This window comes from Typopeltis vanoorti, chromosome 11 (genome assembly GCF_054136105.1).
Source record: "Typopeltis vanoorti isolate ZY-2024b chromosome 11, IOZ_Tvanoo_1.0, whole genome shotgun sequence".
Classification (NCBI taxonomy): domain Eukaryota; kingdom Metazoa; phylum Arthropoda; class Arachnida; order Uropygi; family Thelyphonidae; genus Typopeltis; species Typopeltis vanoorti.
The window spans coordinates 103028488-103043644 of record NC_143559.1 but is presented as its reverse complement, the minus strand read 5'-3'; the positions used below and the strand labels follow the sequence as shown (position 1 = coordinate 103043644).

The 15157-nt window shown below is 36.1% G+C and overlaps 1 protein-coding gene across 2 annotated transcripts in view; it reads left to right on the top strand.

Annotated features, from left to right (window-relative positions):
* Positions 1-15157, top strand: part of LOC150101887 (peroxisomal acyl-coenzyme A oxidase 3-like) — a 240026-nt gene that overhangs the window by 77175 nt on the left and 147694 nt on the right. For both annotated transcript variants that reach the window (XM_090400298.1, XM_090400297.1), the window contains one exon: positions 11915-12147. In XM_090400298.1, the coding sequence (XP_090256424.1) occupies positions 11915-12147 (233 nt within the window). The remainder of the gene's footprint in view (positions 1-11914; positions 12148-15157) is intronic.

Here is a 15157-nt window from a genome sequence, read left to right as displayed (position 1 = left end):
TTTCCCTCATAGCAAATTGCAGTCTATTCTATAATCAATGTTGCAGGAGGGGGTCAGTCTTTTTACCTCTCTCCATCAGCGTGTGCAAAGGAACACATTTTTTGAGGGAGAAGGTATAGCTGAAATGAAAATAACTGAGACTAAAGAGGACAGAGTTAAATCTCACCAGTATATAGTAAGCATATATATATTTATTTATTTATTTAATGGTAATACTATAATCAAATTCGTAGTCTTCCTGGGAAATATGTAAGTGTTGTACACTGTTCCAAAATACAACAAAGAACTGAATGAATAAAGAGGAAGAGAAATTTATGCTTTGAGTTTGGAGTTAGTTCTATGAAGAGCCACTTCATGTGTTTTTATTCATTTAGAGGAAAAAGCAGGTGGTGGTGATGGTAGAATTATGGATGCCAGTTATGATAAATAGTGATGGAAATATTTGTAGAAAATGCATGCAACAGAAACTGAACGTGTATGTTAAAAGTAGTGTAGTTAATTGGTGACAGATTTGTAATTAATCAGCTTAACTTAACTCCTTTTCACTGGTTTGGGATTAGTGTTCTAGGATTAAATTAAATTTTCCCATTTATTCAAGGAATTACTTCAATTCCTTGAATAAATGGGAAAATTTAATTTCTCGGATACTAGTGATTATGTTTATATCAAGCAAGATTGGAAGTTTACTATTTGAAGAAGAGAAATGTCATCTTGTCCAAGCATGCAGACATAATATGTAACACTGGAAGAAAAGGATTTTTGCTAGTATTGAAATTAATAAGATTGCTATTCCAGAAAATTGTTTCAGGATCAGAATTTAGTGTTGTAGATATTTTAGAAGTTTGATCATTTGTTAGTGCAAAGTTTATCAAGCGAGAAACAAGTGTGAGTGTTAGCTTTACAGTCATCCAGAGTAGATCTTTAACCCTTTAACTGCTGATTTTATATTCTACTGACATTGTCCCTTGTGCTGAATTAATTTTGCAAAAAATTTATAGATAAAATCATTTAAAATTCTTACTGAAGTAAGAAGTCCAGACAGCATCATGCATTCTTGATATACACTTGTTCACTCACAAAAATGGCAATAATAGTGTTTTATAAAATTTGCATAATCAAGGAGTGTCCACTTGATTATGCAAATCACACACATTAATTTATGTAGAAATTAATCAAAATATATAAAGAGCACTATTATTTACAACACAGTTATTACTAAGCCTACCAAGTGGCAGGGTATATGAAAATCCTAAAAATTTAGCATGGAATGATATTTTTCAAAACAGGTCTGTACACAGAGTCCAACGTCGCATTTGGTGCACATATACCGGCTCTCACAATGCTTCTGCTCAAGAGTGGTATTGGAACAGACATAACAAATTTGAGCTGCATTCTTCTTCTCAGTAGAAGGTACAAGAGAAGGGAAATGCCTTTCTTTGAGACGCAGTGGTTGATCTCCAAGTGATGGACGTCCTTTCAATCTCCCTGTTGTTCTGAGAATATGGTACTTTTGAATTATTTCCTTGATAAACATGAGTTGGTAGTCTGCTAAGTTTGTGTTTTTTCCAAATTTTACATTATAGAGACAGTGAGTATGCTCATATCCAGAAGGTGGAAAAATACAAACTTAGCACTTTGTAATAGCTAGAAAAATGTAAAGTCTTTGAGGGGTGGTATTTTTCCACTGCTTTAGTCGTGAAGATGGTGTAGATGGTCTATTATTTGTGGTGAAGGTATGAAACTTGTTTGTTTCATCAGCTATTGTTGACATTAGTTCTATGGTAAAAAATGGTTCAAAAATATCTAAAGCTGATGAATCGTCAGTGATATTATCTGTGATTATTCCTGAATTACTGCTATCAAATTCGTGTACACTTGGAGTAAATGTGTCATCACACCACTTGAACAATACAGCTTCGGTACGCACGTTTGTGTTGAGACTTTTGTCACTACCTTGCTCGCTTGTAACACTTACATCACTATTGCATGCTTCATCTGAAGTACATAATTCACTTAACTCGGAGACAATTCTTCTCCCAACTCATTTGTTGTTAACAATTCATCAATTTGATCATCAGTAAGATAATGTGGATATTTACTGGTAGATGCCATATTGTGACATACCTGAAATTCCCGCAGTCATGTGGTTTATGCATCGTGCTGCATATGATTAGTTGCACCAGTTCAAATTTTTCTCTTTAGATGGCAAACAAGGACAGAAACCCAAGTCAAATAAACTTCAATTGGTTGGCAATAGATGGAGGAACCTACCTGCGAAGTTTGAATATCTTATGACAATTCTTTCCATACTAAAAATGGTCTGAATATGGGAGGCGCCAACCATACATATACGGGCTTAAGCAAAGCAGACGTGTATTTCCGAGCCCGTAATAACACATTCTCAGCAGTTAAAGGGTAAATGTATGGAAAGAAGAGCAAAATTAGTTGCATAGTTTGAGGATAATGATCTATCTGCCAATGCACATACCATGTAACTAGTGACAGCCCTGTTGAGGAAGACAAACCATATGATGATGCTTGATTCTTGGGCATTTATACCAAACCTGAAGTATGTTAAAGGTGTCTAGAACTTGTGTTATCTGCTTTGCCAACAAACTTCTCTATGATATGTGTCCAGAGGTAAGTGACATAAGCAAGATCCTATACTGATCGACATGAGTGGAATTCATACTGGCAATCAGTTATTAGTTGATACTTGGTTTCCTGGTATCATAGAAAAACTAAATGGCTGGTTACTCCATTGCTTTAGAAAGTATTGAAGCAATAGATGTGGCTGTTGGAAATAATATCAAAAATTGGATTCAAAAGCAATTTTTGATGATAATTTGCTTAAAATTATGTCCAGCTTTAATGTAAACAGAAAACAGATTTTGATGAAAACAAGTTACTGTATACATAATAATGTACAGTATTCTTTATTCTCTTGAGCAGCTTTGCCATGCTTCTTGGAGAGTCAAGGCTTAGATAAGGAATAATAATTCAATAATGATCTTGTTAATAGGACTGAAAGATATAATGTGATGGACTACTTCTTGAGAGGAAAGTAATGAAGTAAAGCAGATAATGCTTCCATACCTGTTAGAATGTATTCTATGCATATTTGTATCAGAAAAAGCAATCCAGTTAAGGAAATAAAACAGAGAATCATTTGGTGTAATTACTGTGCTTCTTGCCTTCTTATAATGCCATACAACACATCACCAAAAATCTCTATATTAGTGTTGCTCTGTGGAAGAAAAAAATCAAACTAGACTATGATATGAAATACCTGGAATTTGGTATTCCAGCAGTCATGTGAACACTTTGTGAAACATGCATTTCACTCTAGGCTGCTTATGATAGTAAATATCTTTGCATTTCTACCTGCTAGATCAATGTAGTTGAAAAAGGAAAACTATTTGGACATCAGAATCAACTAGGTAGATTCTCAAAAATCATCTTTAATGAAAGGAAATAAAAATGTTCAAAATGGTTGACTGCATAAAGGAACATGTAAGAAAGTTTTAAAGCGAATAAAAGTTGAGCAGCTCTCAGATGTAAACTGTAGACTAAAATACAGAAATATTATTGAAAAGAAAATGAAAGAGTTTGAGAACAGGAATCAAACCTTGGAGATTCAGTGGCAAACTCTGAAGGAAACATTGATTGATTCTGCCAGAGAGGCATGTGGTGAGGTTGTGTGCAAAGATAAAAAAATCAGAACTCCCTGGTGGACACAGGAAGTTAAAGAGGCAGTGAAGGAAAAGAAGAAAGCATATCAAAAGTTCCTGGCAAATAAGTCAGCTTTTACTCTTACAGAATACAGAGACAAATGTAAGAAAGCTAAACAGTGTGTAAAACTAGCTAAACAAAAGTCATGGGAGGACTTTGGCAAGAATATAGAAAATAAATATCAAGAAGGTGGCAAAATATTCTGGAGGTTGTTGAAGAAGCTTAGGAATGGAGGAAAGAGTGCTGTAAAAGGAATTAGAGATGATAAAGGTGAAATGAAAACAGGAGAAAAAGATATCCTTGAAGTATGGAGTAATTACTTTGAAAAACTGCTAAATGAAACAAGCAGTGATGACAGCACAGTGATAAAAAACACTGACCAGGCATGCAGTCAGGAATACATATCCATACTTGAAGTAGAAAAAGCCATCAAAGGCTTGAAATGTGGAAAGGCAGCAGGAGTAGATGATATTCGACCAGAAATGCTGAAGTATGGTGGTATAAGAGTCTTACAGTGGCTGCATTGCATAGTTCAGAAAGCCTGGACAGAGGGACGAATTCCCGATGATTGGAGTAGAGCTCTCATAGTACCCATATATAAAAAGGGAAATAAAACTGAATGTGAGAATTACAGAGGTATTTCCCTACTGAGTGTTCCTGGCAAGATCTATGCAAGTATACTTGAGAAACGGTTGAGAAGAATTGTGGAAGAAAAGCTTGGTGAAGAACAAGCTGGATTCACGCCAAATAGAGGCTGTCAGGATCAGATCTTCACTTTACGACAAATAGTCGAGAAAGCATGGGAATATAACAAAGATCTGTATCTAAGTTTTGTCGATTTGGAAAAGGCATATGACAAGGTGCCAAGAGAGAAGCTATTCAATACGCTGCAGTTATATGGTGTCAATGGGGCATTATATCAAGCAATACTTAGTCTTTATTTGAGTTGTGAGTCAGCAGTTAGAATTGAAGGAAGTACAGGAAGATGGTTTAATGTTAAATCTGGTGTGAGACAAGGATGTACATTATCCCCTCTGTTATTCATTATCTATATGGATCACATTATGAAGGAAAGTGGTATTAAACATGATATCAAAATTGGAGATGTTAATGTCAGCTCTTTGCTTTATGCGGATGATGTTATACTTCTAAATAAATCCGCTACAAGTCTGCAAGATTCTCTGACTAAATTGAATAGCTGTTGTAATAGATATGGTATGAAGGTCAGCAATAAAAAGACAAAGACAATGAAAATAGGCAGAATCATTGAAAATGTCAACTGTGTTGTGAATGGAGAACCTGTGGAACAAGTAAAACATTTCAGCTACTTAGGCACAATTTTTACTGAAGATGGTAAACTAAATATAGAAATAGACAACAGAATCAGCAAAGCTGGTATCGTGGGAAGTCAATTGAATAAATTCATATGGAATAAGAAAGAAATTAGTCGGAACACTAAATTAGCTGTATACAAGACTGTGTTCAAACCAATTTTAACTTATGGATCTGAGAGCTGGGTCAGAAGTAAAACACTTGACCAAAGACTAGAGACCGCAGATATGAGAGTCCTGAGAAAGATTAGAGGCATGAACAGATGGCATCAATGGCAATATCATATTAAAAATGAGGATATTAGGAAAGAACTTGACATTGTCAGCATCCAGGAATGCGTTAGCAGAGTTAATCTCAGATGGTATGGTCACTTAAATAGAATGGGAGAGGAAAGATTAGCAAAACAAGTGTTCTCTGCCAGGTTGGCAGGAAAACGACCCAGAGGAAGACCAAGATATAGGTGGATTGATATGGTACAAAGTGCCTTAGACGATAGAAATATAAGATCTGATAATGTTGGAGTCTTGACAAGTAACAGACTGATTTGGAGGAAAATTGTAGATAGGAAGTTAGTAATGATGTAATTTTTTCATGTAGTACTGTCATATCCTGTACACTCCTTGAGGGTACATGGCAGGAATTTGATGATGATGATGATGATGAAGATGTTTGTATAAAAATAAAAACTTAGGTAGACATATTAAGTGAATGTAATATCTGATTATGATTTACTGGAACAGTAATAGTCATTTAATGTTACTGTCCTGGTAAGTTTGATATTTAAAATTGATAACTGAGTCAAGTACTGTTTCTCATAAAGGGGATAAAATAATATACAGGATGATTATAATTAGAGCTCACATTTCAAAAGGCTATAACTGGATAACTACTCAACAGAACAATTTAATATTTAACATGATATGTACAGCACTGGAATTTTATTTTGTGCAAAATCCAATGTTAGTTTTAAAAGTTGCCACTAGGGTAATACATGGCACTGCAGTACCATAGCGGGTAATTCAAAACATAGGGTACACATGGTGCATTGTGTGGTTACACAACATTATGTTCGATATGCTGTTCTCTATTGTTGGCAACATGCTGAAATTGCAAAATTGCGTGCTCAACCACAGAACGTAGAGTTTCACTCAACATGTTGAGGATATGGCATCTAATGTTGATCTTGAACTCCACGCAATAGATAACGTCTTTGAGATGTTCCCACAGCCAAAAATCACATGGATCTGGTGTGAGCTTGCTGGCCATGTTGTATGAAAATGGTGGCTGATGATTCTGTCCTTGGTAAATGTGTCTGAAGCAACCCCTTGACAGGGGTGGCAATGTGAGGTGCACCATCCTACATTTTACTGTTGAATCCAGGCACTGATGCTTGAAGTGTTGGAATCATCTGATTGGCTAAGAGATGCATATCACCAGTCATTAACAGTGTAGGTAATAAGACCAGCAGGGCTAAGCTCCTTGAAAGAGAAAGGTCTAATACTGAATTCGCTGTAAAACCATACCAAACAGTGACCTTTGGGGAATGAAGCAGAATCTGTTGCATGACATGTGGGCTTGCAGTTGCCCAAATTCTGCAGCTGTGCATATTCATAGCACTGTCCAGGTGGAAGTGAGCTTTGTCTATCAAGAAAATGTTCCATGGCCAGTCATTGTCCAGTTCAGTCCATGCAACATCTGCAGAGCGAATGTTTCTCATGCACCCTGGTCAAGATTAAGCAACTGCTGAACATGGAAAATGTTGTAAGGATAATAGCACAGAATTTGCCTTACAACTTTGTGAACCGTACTTACAGGTTTTGTCTCAAGACCATACAAAACATTGCGCACTGCTGCTTCCTACAAATTTTGTCATTCTTTCTTCCTTTAACAGGATTGCTACTTCCTCCATTGTCTGCTGTTTGATGAGCTTCCATCTTCTGCCAGGTTCGAGATCTAAGGAACTCGTTTCTTCAGATTTCTGGATCATTTTGCATAAACCATTTGCAGTCATAGGACCCATTTTTAATCCCTTTAATGTTCTGAACTTTTGCGGTGCTGTTGAGGCACAGCTGTATTTTAGTAAAACAACTTCATGAGAAGTGCGCATTCCTTTTGGTAATGGTGACATTGTGCTTTAATAGGTCTACTTGCAGACAATGAACTGATGCATTCTGCAGCTACCTGCTTTTATAGCAGCTTCTTTCAAAGCGTATGTCATTGGGAACATTTATCATTTGCATAAATGATATGGTTCCAGTGTTTTGCTGCATACCAAGAATATCATATGTAATTTACATGTATTGCAGTGCCATGTATCACCCTGGTGGCAACTTTTAGAATTAACGTTGGTTTTTGTTCAAAATAAAATTTCATTATTTTTTTTATTTATTTATTTATTGCTGCACACATTGTCATGTTAAATATTAAATCGTTCCACTGAGTAGTTACCCAGTTACAGCCTTTCAAAATGTGATCTTTAATTATAATCATCCTCTGTGTGTGTGTGTGTGTGTGTGTGTGTGTGTGTGTGTGTGTGTGTGTGTGTGTGTGTGTGTGTGTGAGAGTGATACAATCAAGAGGTCCTATAAACTCAAAGAGCAATCCATGCTCAAGGTGGGATTTGAATGCACCTCCTATTGGTTAGAAAGTGTGCTATCCACTTGGTCAATGAGGCCAATCATCTGTTCTATTAAGGTTGAGATGCTGTAACAATGTTTCACAGCCCTTTACGTTATTATTATTATGAGACACCTCCAAGGAGGCCAAAGACTCATCTAGGAAGGACACCTACTCTACAACTCCATCTTCACCACTCAATGAACCACAACTACCCTCATCGTCTACACTAATGCCACCCACCACCACTAGTATTTTCATAGACAATCACAAACATCCATGCTCATGGCAGGATTCCGAACCTGCAGCCTTTTGGCTGGAGAGTTGATATGCTAACCACTCAGCCAACCAGACTGGCTTTCTTTTTTCGTAAGGAATATGCTTGATCAAGACTTTTTCCAGAGGTGGTGGGATAATAGCATATTTGAGTCCAGACTATTTAAGTTCATTGGTACAATTTTAATTTTGTGTTCTTTGTGACAGAGAGAGAGATAAGCAGATATTGTGAATTTGTCAGTCTTTTTTTTTTTTTTTTTGTGGTTACGACTCATGAAAGGTTATTACTAAACCTATAGTACATGTTTACCATGGGTGGCCTAAGGATTTTTTTTTCTTCCATTTTTTGTAATTTTTAAAATTTATTTTTACATAGTCCAGAAACCTTGCTGTAGAGACTAAACATAGAACTTTTTCAGCCACTTCAGGCATCCAGTAAGCAGGGCAGTGGTCTTGCACTGGCCGTTGAAATTCATCTTCCACCTAAAGACAATCACAAACATCCATGCCCACAGCAGAATTCAAACCCGCAAACTGTTGGTTGGAAAGTGGGTGTGTTAACCACTCGGCCAACCAGACCAGCAAGTAGGAACTCGAGGTCAAAGAGTGTTAGATTTGATTATGGTGTCAGGGTTTTTCAATTAAAGATGTAACTATTCTGCCTCCGTTTGGTGACAGTAATGACAGTGATCATGCGGTACTCACTTGGGAAGTGGCCAAGTTTCTGAACATTCCATTCAGGAAAGGTTACATGCTGTACTACAAAACAGGAAATTATGGCCAATTATGAGCAATAGTATCAGTTGCTGGATGGGAAGCATTTAAAAAATACTTAAATGATGCAATATCAGAATGTGTCCTAAGATTTCGAAAAATAAATAGGGTAGGAATCAAATGGATGTGTAATCTTATAAAAAAAAAAAAAAAAAAAAAAAAAAAAAGGATGATGTGGAAGGAATACGGAGCACATAAGGATAATGTCCACTATGAAAATTATAAACAGCAGGCCAGAAGAGTCGCAGCTGTTATACAGAAAGTTAAGTATGACTATGAAAAGAAATTAGCTCTGCATAAGATAACCAAAGACAACTCCAAAGAGTTCTGTCGATATGATGCAAGTAAAAGAAAGAATGAATATGAAAGAATAACTACTGAATGCAGATGTGTGAGGGTGACAAATGCAGAAGAGTTTTGTTTAACTAATGAGTGGCCATTTTGCTAAAAGCTATCAACCTGATGTATGCAACATTAAGCTCACTGCTACCACTTCACTGAATGAAGAAACTCAGGTGTATGAGGAGGAGGTATTAGAGCTGTTGCACAATACACATTACTGAATAAGAATTCAGAAATAGGCACTAAGTGAAAACTCACTTGGAGTGGAAAGAATGCATGATGATCCCATTGCACAAGCAAAGACCGATGTATCCAACTATTAACCAGTCAGTATTTCAGGAGTGGTGGTGAAGATTTTAGAAAAGTTGCTTAGAGCTCACGTTCAGAAATAATGTTACCATTGAGCTAGACAAAGGGAATGGATATACCATGATACTTTTGGATTTTGCTAAGCTTTTGACAGAATACAGCATGGAAGACTATTGCATAAATTGGAGAATTTGGATTATAAAATATTAGTGCTGTTAAGAGGATGGCTGACAGACAGATATCAAAAGATTTAAGGTAACTTAAATCTTTTGGTAAGAAAAGATTTAAGGTAACTAGTGGTGTACCACAAAGATCACTCCTTGGTCCACTGTTATTCACCAGTCAAATCCTTCCCAATGTCATTAACATACAGCTATTTGCTGATGATGATGCAAAGATAGGTAGGGTAATCAGAAATATAACTGATATGCAGTACTTGCAGAATGATTTGTATATGCTGGAATTATGGGAATTGGAAAATGGATGTCAGTAAATGTAAAGTCATGCACTTAGGTGTGATTAGATATCCAGTGTCATATTATATTGGTGGGGATTATGCTAGAAGAAACTGATCAGGCGAGGAATCTTGGAGTGTCAGTTGACAGGAAGTTGAAGTTTATGGGCTATGTAGCAAAGATTGTGGAATACTGATTGTGAAGACAAATGAAGAATTTGTAGACTTCAAACAAGAGAAAGGGGTGATATGATTGAGACTTACAAACTTTTGAAAGGTCATACAGGATTTCAGTTGGAATTTTAATTTTTTTATTTTATGCAGGGAAAGGACTAGAGGGCATCCAGGAAGCTGAGAATGAATGCTGCTAAGTAGGGGATGAGATCTAGATTTCTTTCTCGTAGAGTGGTGCATGATTGGAATGGATTGCCATTGAATGTTATGTGTGCAAACAGCATAAATGAATTCAAAAACAAGTATGATAGCTGCTGTGTATAGTAACTCAATGGACAAAACATTAGAAATACCTACTTAATACTGTGTTGGTCTTCTTCTAATGCAAATAACAGCCTGTACTCTGTCCGAGGCATTGATTCCACTAGAGGGTTGCTGGAGGTGATTCCAGCCATGCCTGTTTCAGCATTGTCCACAACTGCACCTTAGATGTCGGTCCCAGATACGTGGATCTGATGTCTTGCTCTACAGCATCCCAAAGAGATTTGATCTGTTTTAAATCTGGGGACTTTGGTGACCACTGGATGGTTCCAAACTCAGATGAGTAGTCCTCAAGCCATGCCTGGGTTGTTGCAGCCCTGTGGGGGGGGCAGCACATTGCCCTTCTGAAACAGACCATCAGTTGCAGGATGCGCGAAGGCCATGAAAGTACGTAGGTAATAAGCCCACACATTTGCAGCATTTAAGGACCTCTATAAACACTTTGTTTTACATAATTTTTTTCTTTAATTTTCAATAAATTAGAGCAAATTTAATAACAGTTTTATATATATTCATTCCTTTAAATAACTACGTAGGCTGTTCAATAAGTAATAAGACTATATTTATACAGAAAACAGATTACCTTTAATCGTCATCATTTACATGGTCTTTTTCGAAGTAACTACTGTGAGATGTGATGCATTTGTCCCAACGTTGCGTCCACTTCTTAAACACATGTGAGAGTCCATTTTTTGAGAGTTCTTTCAAAACCGTCTCCACAGCTTTTACACATGCTTTGTTGCTTTTGAAATGGCGGCCTCTTAGTGGTTTCTTGAGCTGAGGAAACAGCCAGAAATCGCACGGTGCAAGATCAGGACTGTATGGAGGGTGTGGTAGGATATCTGTGTTGTTCTTCTGCAAAACGTCCACTACACAACCAGCAATATGTGACCTTGCATTATCGTGGTGCAATAAGAAGCCATTCTTCAGCAATGGATGCTTCCTTTTGACGTGCTTGATGATAATCGCTGCTGTGTTGATCATTGTCTCTGTGATGGACGTTGAAGGTCTTCCCTCACGTCCAAGATCTTCCACATTTTGCCTTCCTTCCTTAAAAGTTTTATGCCAGCGAAAAACACTTGCCCTCGACATTGCTTCATCGTGGAAAGCTTCGCGTATCATGTTAAAAGTGTCAGATGCCGATTTTTGCAAACGCACACAAAATTTAATCGCATAACGCTGTTCCAAGGACGCTTCCATTTCAAAGACTGGTAGCACCGCGTAGGCGCGCCGATGAGCACTTGCGTTTAGTCATGTGACACTCTGGCACATCAGCCTGTATACGCCATCTATCAACCTCGTTTGTTAATACATACAGCAACATTTCTTTATTCCACAGAAATTAATATTGTGATGAGTGGTTTTGCCACAGTAAAATTAGTCTTATTACTTATCGAACAGCCCACGTACATCTCTTTAGTAGTTATTCAGGAGTGATCTACTACTAAAAAGATCTTGATTACATCTAACTTGACAAAAATATATACAATATATAGGATTTGGCCATTCATTTTATATTTGCAATACACTAATATTGTTTGTGATATCAGTTTTATTAATTTGAAAAATTTGTTTCTAAAACAGGAATATATCTTGCACACTCCTGATATTGAAGCTGCTAAAGTATGGGTGGGAAATTTAGGACAAACAGCCACTCATGCTGTTGTATTTGCCCAGTTATACACACCTGATGGACAGTGTCATGGATTACATTCTTTCCTAGTTCCTGTTCGTGACCCAAAAACATTGCTCCCATTTCCCAGGATAACTGTAGGAGACCTTGGTCCCAAATTGGGTTTAAATGGTTTGGATAATGGGTGAGTTCTTTTTATTGATAACATTTTGGTAATTTTCCTCCTCTTTTTGTATTTCTGATGCATCATGAAAAGGTGTACATGATAATATGATCTACCCAATTAGACTACATTATTACATGCTGAGTGTTTAAACATATCAAGGTTGTGAAAATCAAAATTTTTTTTTTTTTTTTTTTTTCCAGCAGCCTTCCCAGTTTGATGTTTAATAAGAGTATACTTTTTTGTGTGACACCAAAAAAGTGTTTGATGTTTGTTATTCTTCTATACATTTGGATACGTATGGGATACGTAAGGATATGTGCTTTGCATTATGGGATACCAAGGCAAGTGATGTGAAGTCATTATCCTCTATATACGAGTTGCTCAGTTCTGAAGTTGCATCACGTGCAAACTTTGTTTGCTTACGCTTGGATAAAGGGTTAAACCAAGAATGTAATTTCTTGGCATCTTTAATTTATAGCATAACAAAGTGGGAAAGCTCAACATCTATCTCTAATCCATGGTATTTTTTAGTAATAAAGTGTGACACCTTTTGGCTACTTGTATATGGAAATATGACTTCTGCATTACTTCAACCTTAGTATCACTTCTGGGTCTGGCTCCCATTGATGAGACCTCAATAAAGGTCGAAAGCAGTCTGGGTAGTGATCCTTCCCATAATACATAGCATTATACTTGTCTGTAAGGATGTGCTTTGCATTATGGGATACTAAGGCAAGTGATGTGAAGTCATTAGCCTCTATATACGAGTTGCTCAGTTCTGAAGTCTGTAAGGATGTGCTTTGCATTATGGGATACTAAGGCAAGTGATGTGAAGTCATTATCCTCTATATACGAGTTGCTCAGTTCTGAAGTTGCATCACGTGCAAACTTTGTTTGCTTACGCTTGGATAAAGGGTTAAACCAAGAATGTAATTTCTTGGCATCTTTAATTTATAGCATAACAAAGTGGGAAAACTCAACATCTATCTCTAATCCATGGTATTTTTTAGTAATAAAGTGTGACACCTTTTGGCTACTTGTATATGGAAATATGACTTCTGCATTACTTCAACCTTAGTATCACTTCTGGGTCTGGCTCCCATTGATGAGACCTCAATAAAGGTCGAAAGCAGTCTGGGTAGTGATCCTTCCCATAATACATAGCATTATACTTGTCTGTAAGGATGTGCTTTGCATTATGGGATACTAAGGCAAGTGATGTGAAGTCATTAGCCTCTATATACGAGCTGTTCGGTCATGGACAACTCGTATATAGGGGCTAATGTCTTCACATGCAAACCATCCAGGCTAATGTTACTTCACGTGCAAACTTTTGTTTGCTTACACTTGGATAAAGGATTAAACCAAGATGTAATTCTTGGCATCTTTAATTTATAATATCACCAAGTGGAATAACTTCCAACATCTCTTTAAGATACAGGAAAGTTTTATTCTAATCACAGATCAATAATTTTTTATTTATTATTTTTTTTGTAGAACTAATGAATTATCAATATTGCAATATTTCCTCAGTTATACCATTGCATTGTTTTATGTATAACATTACATAGCTCTTCTTTTTCAAATTATTTATTGTTCACATTCTATTTTGAAATTAACTGTATTGCCACTGAAAATGGCCTGTAATGTTCAGGCTGAAATATATGGCCTTAAATAAATAGTATCACTTATCCCTTGTGTTTTTCGTGTTAATTAAAGAAACAAAATTCACTAGTCTTGTGGCATTTGCTTGTGTAGGCCAGACAGGATGGTCTGGAAAGACATGCATGTCTGAACACTTAAAAGACATTGAGAAAAGAAGACAGCACAAATCAGAAATAGCCTCTCACATAACAAACACAGGCCACCAAGTAATTTGGCAAGAAACAGAAATGCCATATATTGACCATAATTGTTTTACAAGAATAAAGAAGCCTCAGAAATGCTCTGCATCCACACAGAATGAAATAAAAGCCAAGGTTTAATCCTACACCAAGTTTGGTGAGCTTTCATCAGAAATCTAACAACCACAGATCTGGGATGTGACAAGCATCATACTGCTGAGCATGACAACAACTAGAACTGTTCCAACGTGTATACAGTAATTAATACAATTTTTTTTTTCTTTTTGGTCACTTTGTATGTACTTGTTTTGAAGTTCTGATAACATCTGCTATGTGAAATTAATTTTTTCTAGTCTTGTACATGTGATGATGTAAGTCTGATGAGTTACAAAAATCGTTGGATTGTACTCTTTATTTTAATAAACCTGTTTTATGTTTAGAGACGTGGTCTAAATACTGGAAATTTAATGAGAAATTATTGTTGTTGGATAAAAATGAGACTTTCCCAGAATTTTGATAAGGACAAGCAGTTGTTTTGATTCAGATTGGGATGATAAAGCAGGGCTTTGGGTTGAATTTGACATTTAAAATTTATTGTTTTATCATTGCATTATTATAGTGTGTATATGTAATCTAGTCTTAAAACTATCATTAGACTCACTTCTTTGAAAATATTTTCTTGTTCTTCATGGAATATGATCTTTTATTCACAATGTTCTTTTTGTTTCTTCCTCTCTCTCTTCAAAAAATGGCATGGAGATTTATTGTCTTGATGTTTTCACTGGCTGAATATCAAACATAATTATAAGAATAAAATTATTAATTTTCTTTGTATGTTCATCAAAAATCCAGATGAAGCCACTAGTTAATGTGGCAAAACTAGTTGATTATTAGTTGTATCAAACTCCAAAACCAGTAAAACATGTTTCATTTATTATTTATTTATTTTACATAATTATAAGAATAAAATTATTAATTTTCTTTGTATGTTCATCAAAAACCCAGATGAAGCCACTAGTTAATGTGGCAAAACTAGTTGATTATTAGTTGTATCAAACTCCAAAACCAGTAAAACCTGGTTCATTTATTCTGTTAAAGTATTAATGTTGCTTTAGTTATGCATTACACAGAGATTTTAACTAATTCATAACAATTTCACCAATGTTTACTTCAAGCTATAATAA